The sequence below is a fragment of the Balaenoptera borealis genome (genome assembly GCF_965194805.1).
Source record: "Balaenoptera borealis genome assembly, chromosome: 5".
Classification (NCBI taxonomy): domain Eukaryota; kingdom Metazoa; phylum Chordata; class Mammalia; order Artiodactyla; family Balaenopteridae; genus Balaenoptera; species Balaenoptera borealis.
The window spans coordinates 12,317,484-12,323,603 of NC_138862.1; the positions used below are offsets into that span (position 1 = coordinate 12,317,484).

At 55.5% G+C, this 6,120-nt stretch overlaps 1 protein-coding gene across 1 annotated transcript; it reads right to left on the bottom strand.

Annotated features, from left to right (window-relative positions):
* Positions 1-245: 245 nt before the first annotated feature.
* OLIG1 (oligodendrocyte transcription factor 1) lies at positions 246-5,822 on the bottom strand. The gene has a single exon (XM_082393538.1). It carries the CDS (start codon positions 2,388-2,390, stop codon positions 1,578-1,580), a length of 813 nt encoding a protein of 270 aa, XP_082249664.1. The 5' UTR covers positions 2,391-5,822; the 3' UTR covers positions 246-1,577.
* Between the last annotated feature and the right edge of the window lie 298 nt (positions 5,823-6,120).

Consider the following 6,120-nt stretch of genomic DNA (forward strand, 5'->3'; position numbering starts at 1 on the left):
CTCCCCCCCCCCCAGCTGGCTAAGAACTAATTTCTGGAATTCCTCCCTCCCTCCTCTCACCCACCCATTCACCTGAGATGCCTGAACTTGACCTACAGTTTGACTCCATTGGATTATTTTACAAATCAGGAAGTCAGGTTTAAAAATTTTGACCCGCGTCATTTAATTATTACCCTTCATCCTGAGGTTCTGGATCCACCAGGGCTCCTTACACTTTTATTAACAAACAAATCAGGCGGAAAATGTAAGGTTTTTACATGTTTATTTTGTTGATTCTTCACAGCGCAACGGAACAAAGTTAGAGAAAAAAATAAAATGCCAGTTAAATTCGGCTACTACCAACAACCAAAAACCTTAAACATAAAATCCAAAGCAAGCTTCTGAAAGATCATAAAATCATCTTGGGTGGAGTAATTTGTTAACGTCTGTAACAAATCAATGTACTGATAGTTCTTCAATTGCACAGCGGCCAGATGACCCGCCCCACGCGCTGGTCCAAGACCCCGCACGTGAAGGGACAGCGCGGAAAACGCCATCCCGCCGTCGCCACCGCAGCGGGGCCGCTCCGAGCAGCCTGCTGTGTGAGACTCCCGGTTCCCCTCCGCGTCTTTTAACGAGGCACAACGTTAATTAGAGATCGTGCTTTCTGACAGGACGGCAACGGCGAAACGCATTGTTACCTACTTTTTAGGACACCGGGAACCCCTTCTGCGGGGGAAAGGTGGTTGTTTTTAAGCAAGCTCAAATGTTGGTTACGCTACCTTTGGGGAAGGGGGGGACAAAACGATGAATCTTGAGTTCTAAACTGCCCTTCTAAGAAGACCCCAGGATTTCAAAGCGAATAATCGCAACAAAACACACGGTTATGCGATTATCAAAAGCTGCATTGTAATCGTCGGGGTACGAAAGCGGACTTCCCAACCCAGCACACCCATCGACCCGGGAATTGTCATCGCCCCCTCCCGCGGCACCGCGACGCCAACCGTCCAGCCGCAGAGGGTCTGTCCGTCTGCTACGCGCGAGACCTTCTGCACCGACTAAGTGGTCTCTCTCGGCTTTCTGGGGTCGGGCAGCCTCCTCTAACAGGGGCTGGCTGCTGGGAACAAGGGCGCCTGTGACCTCTGGCCGAGGAGAGGAAAACACCGCCACCTCTCCGCCCCGCCCTCCGAGAGCAGCCCCTTGGTCCCCTCGGGCCTGGCCTGCCGCCGCACCCTGGGCGAGCATGGCGCCCTGAAGTCCACATCACCCCCTGCGAAGCGCACGACTCCAGGAGCCGGGAGAGACAAGCGCTGGTTGACAGTGGCAGTGGGAGTGCGCACTTGCTGCGCAAAGCAGCTGGAATCCACCCAGAACCCCAAACAGCCCCGACGCTCTATCGAACATCCGCTCGGGTCACTTTAATTTCCCCGGGGTGGGGGCAGGGAGGGGGACGCCCAACAGTCCCTTTCTCCGGGCGAGAAAGTTCGAAATGCCCTCTTTGCTCGGCCCTGCTCTCGCGGGGCGCAGGGCGCGGGGACGCGCAGAAGCTGGGCGGCGGGAGGCCGGGCCGAGGCCGCGCCCCGGGCCCGGGCCAGCCCTCACTTGGAGAACTGCGCCTGCACCGCGGCCAGGCCCAGGCCTGCCGGGACGAGGTGCGGGAACTTGCAGACGGCGCAGGTGCAAAGGCCGGGGCTGCCCGCGCCGCCGCCCGGGCCGCCGCCGGGGAGCGCGAACTGGCCGCACGGCGGCTCATCGAGCGCCAGCGACAGGTACTTGGCCGGGCGCAGCGCGTCGGGCGGCCCCACGGCGCCGGGCGCCAGCAGCACTGAGCCCGGCGCTGCGGCGAGCAGAGGCAGGCCGGCCAGCAGCAGGCGCGGTGCAGCGGGCCCCGCGCCCTCGCCGAGCGCGCGGCGCAGCTCCTGCAGCGAACTGCCCAGCAGCAGGATGTAGTTGCGGGCGAGCAGCAGCGTGGCGATCTTGGAGAGCTTGCGGCCCGGTGCACCCTGGCAGTGCGCCGCCGAGTAGGGCAGGATGACCTCGCGCAGCGCGTCCATGGCCAGGTTCAGGTCCTGCATGCGCTTCCGCTCTCGGCTGTTGATCTTGCGCCGCAGCTGCTGTTGCTGCTCCTCCTTGGCGTCTGCCCGGGAGCCGCCGCCCGCGTGCGCGCCCGGCCCGGATCCCGTGCCCGGCGGCTCGGCGGGCGCCTCCGTCTTCTCGCGCGCCGCCTTGGGGAGAAGGGGGGCCGTCGTGGAGGAGGAGGAGGAAGTGGAGGAAGAGGAGGAGGAGGGCGGCTGCCGGTAGCCCACTAGCTCATACAGGGAGGCCCCGAGCTGCACGTCTCCCGGCCGCTGTGGCCGCAGCATGGTCGCAGGGCCCACGTTCACGCGCGCCTGGGAAACCGCATAATACATCTGGGGGACGGTGGGGAGGGCCGAAGCGCCCTTCAGGAACGCCCCGGGGTGGACCTTTCAGCAGGCCGCCCCTCCCCGCAGACCTGCGCGCGGGGAGCGGATGGCAGGGCAAGAGCCCGCGCCCAACCCCTTTAAACCCGGCTTGGGAACCTGAGGGGTCGCGGGCTGCTGGGCGCAGCCAATGGGGGCGCGAGGTCCGGCGCAGGCGCGTGCTCATTGGCCACCCGCTCCTCAGGCCGGCGCGGAGGTACCGCTGGCACCGCTTAAGGACATTATTGTGAGCGCCCGATGGAGAATCACAGGACAGGCCTCCGGGAGGGAGGGAAGGAGGGAGGGACGTGCCTTTTGGGGTGGAGTGCGGCTGTTCTTGGAGCACTGGTGGCATGGTGAGGCTAAAACTCCTGTGCCTACCTCCTTCTGCCCTCTGCCTCTACTTTTTGGTATACATATGCATATTGGTTTGTTTTAAATTGTGGTCAAATACGCATAACTTAATGTACCATCTTAACCGTTTATTAGTGTACAGTTCAGTAGTGTTAAGTGCATTGTTGTGCATCCAATCCGCAGAACTCTTCATCTTGCAAAACTGAAACTCTATACTCATTAAACAATACCCCATCCTCCCTGCTACTCCTGGCAACCATTATACTTCTATGAATCCGACTACTCTAGGTGCCTCATATAAGTGGAATCATATTGTATTTATCTTCTAGTGACCAGCTTATTTCGTTTAGCATAATGTCCTCAATGTTCATTCATGCTTTAGCATGTGTCAGGATTTTGTTTCTTTTTAAGGCTGAATAATATTCCATTATATGTATATACCTCGTTTTGTTTATCCAGTTCTCTATAGATGGACACTTGGTTTACTTCCACCTTTTGGCCATTGTGAATAATGCCGCTATGAGCATGGTTGTAACAGGTTTTTTTAAATACGTGATTTCCTGCGAGGTTTGAGAACTAAATTTCTGGGCTCAAGGACCAGTAGCGTTAGAATGGTTACTCCCAGCCTCTCCCTCTTCCCTCTCTCTGACTAAAAGGTCTTTAGGGACTAAGGAGCTTTGGGGGTGGGATTTCTTTCCTCCCCAAAAGAGACACGTATTCATTCTGTCAGCGACTCGACTCTTGCTTAAGTAAAAACTCACGTAGAGATTGGCCTTTTAGCAGGAAACAACAACAACAAAATCCAAAAACAACAACCCACCCACACCCTCATATCTGTTCATGGTGGAACTGAACTTTTCTCTTCCCCAAATAAGGGAGAGATTACTCAGTGACCCTGGAAGTCTTCTATCCCAACACCAGGGCATACTATTGCAGTTTGTCATTATCCTATGGCCAAATGGCATGGGAAAGAGGACCTTTTGGTATCTGAACCTCTACCAACCAATACAGTAGCCACCAGCTACCTGTGCCTATTAAAATTTAACTATTTACAATAAAATCAAGTTATAAGTTTAGTTCCTTGGTTGCACTAGCATTGCTGCAAGTGCTTAGTAGTGGCTATAGTGGCCATCTGTTGGACAGCACAGAGACCATTTCATAATCACAGAGAGCTCTACCGGACAGTGGTGATGTTGACAGTAACTGAAAGAAAATGAGCTTCTCTACCATGGTCCCCTTTGGTGTAAGAAGAAGGATGCTGTTGAAGGGCCTATCATAATGGGGACTGATTTCAGCTCTCAGAGCCCACTGGCCATGCTTGCTGATTTCAGGGCTGCTTTGTTCCATTTTCTTCCACCAACATTCTCCCCATAGGCTCACTCTGATCTCTGCTTCTGACCTCCAGCTTTGCCTATAACATCCTGCCCAGGCCTCAGGTTCAGCTCCAGCATTACTTTCTTCTCAGAGTCTTGGTGATTTCTCATCTTCTTCCTCTCATCACGCTCGAGAGACCATTGATAGCATTTTTCCCATAGCCTAGATGGTGTTATGTGGAGGACATCTCTGCATTGGGTTGTGATTGTTTTGAGGGCGGGAATCATTTGTTCATTTCTTCATCCTCCCAAAGCTTTGCAATGACTGTGTGTCCTGGGAGTGTCTAAGAATTGGTGTGAAATCTCTACTAGCTCACAGATTCATCCCTGAAATGTGCAAACTCCAAACAGTGTTTTAATCCAAGAGTTTCCCCTAGGTTTCCTAGAGAGGGAAGGGGCCTGGTAGAACCCCCTAGCAGGCTGGGACACTCACTTCGGGAGAGAGGAAGAGACCTCAGCAGGAAGGACCTAAGTCTCCAAGCAGAACTGTATGAGGCAGGAAGGAGAGAGACCAAGGAAATCACCTTGAAAGTTTCAAGTCTTAAGACCTCACTAATCATTCCCCCTTTTGTTAAAGCATCCTGTTTCCCAAAGCATTTCAACAGACACTTGCATTTGATTTTCACGGGAACCGTATGAGCTGGGCATTTAAAAAAACCCCTGCCATAGATGGTGAAACTGAGACTCCCAGAGGGTGGGAGGGTGGTGGGTTTCTGGGGTTGATAATGTGCCTTCAGACAGGACAGGCAGAGCTGCCCCATCGGTGGCCAGCTTCCAGAATTCTCTCCAGCTGGACCAGGCCTCCAGGAAGCTGAGGAGGGGGCCACGATGGGGATGGTTGGGGATGGGGTGAAAGGATGGATGGAGGGGGCAGCCAAGGCCGAGCCAGTACTGGGGAGTTGATGGGTTTCAGCCATGTCCTAGAAGAGGCGGCTCCCAGGATCCAACCTCCATGAATCCTGCACAGCCCCCTCTGGCAAAGCTCGCCCTCACCCTGAGGACCCCTCTGTCCTGTAGCTGAGGTGCCAGATTGGGGTAGACCCCAGACACCTCACCCTCTGGCTTCCTCCTCCTCCCACATCCTAGGTGAGGTTCCCGGGGCCTTCCTCTGCCAGCAGGAAGAGGAAGTGAACGAGAAAGACAGAAGCTCAACCTGGGACAGTGACCTAACATCCCCCTCCGTAGGCAGGGGCGCCCGGGGAATCAGAGATGGAAACGCACACGTTGCTCTTTCCTCCAGAAGGGCCCGTCTTTACTGGAGGTGTCCCTGATGTTTCTCTTTAGCCCTTAACCTCCCCAAATCTCTGTCTTGGGGAAGGAGAACTCCCTTCCCCAGCCCAGGACACCGTCAGCAGGACACTCTGGTCAGTGTGTATTAAAGTGCTCTCGGGTGAGCCCCAGAAGAGGGCTCCAGGTGGCCGTGTGGGCCCAGCATGGGCACAGGATTTGGCGCTTGTTGATGCTGGTGACTTAGATGCCCCTTCTGCTGGACCGGAGCTCCAGCGGCATGCAAAGTGTGACAGCTGGCAAGGGCCAGCAGGCCATTATAGCCCTGGCAGGGGCCCCGTCGGCCGGCTCAAGGGGGACAGCTGCCGTGGCCTCCCACGTTCAGGACATTCTTGGGGAGCAACTTGCATCCACCATAACAACCACTCTTGTCTCTGCCTAAAGGGGTTGTATGTGTGTGTGTGTGTGTGTGTGTGTGTGTGTGTGTGTGTGTGTGTGTGTTAGTGACTCCTTTCACCCCAAGGAGGTAGGTGTGTCAGGCTTCCTTTTTCTTTCATAGAAACCTAAAACCTCTCCTGCCTGATCCCCCAACCCTGCCGCCCACCCCTGCTTTGGATGCAGAAGCTGGAACTGTTGCAGTGACAGACAATGGGGCCCCGATGCCTTGGTGAGTGTACAGCACCGTCCACCCCCTCTGTACGAACAGACAGGCTGCAAAGCCCCCTGTTGTCCCTGAAGAGACTGTC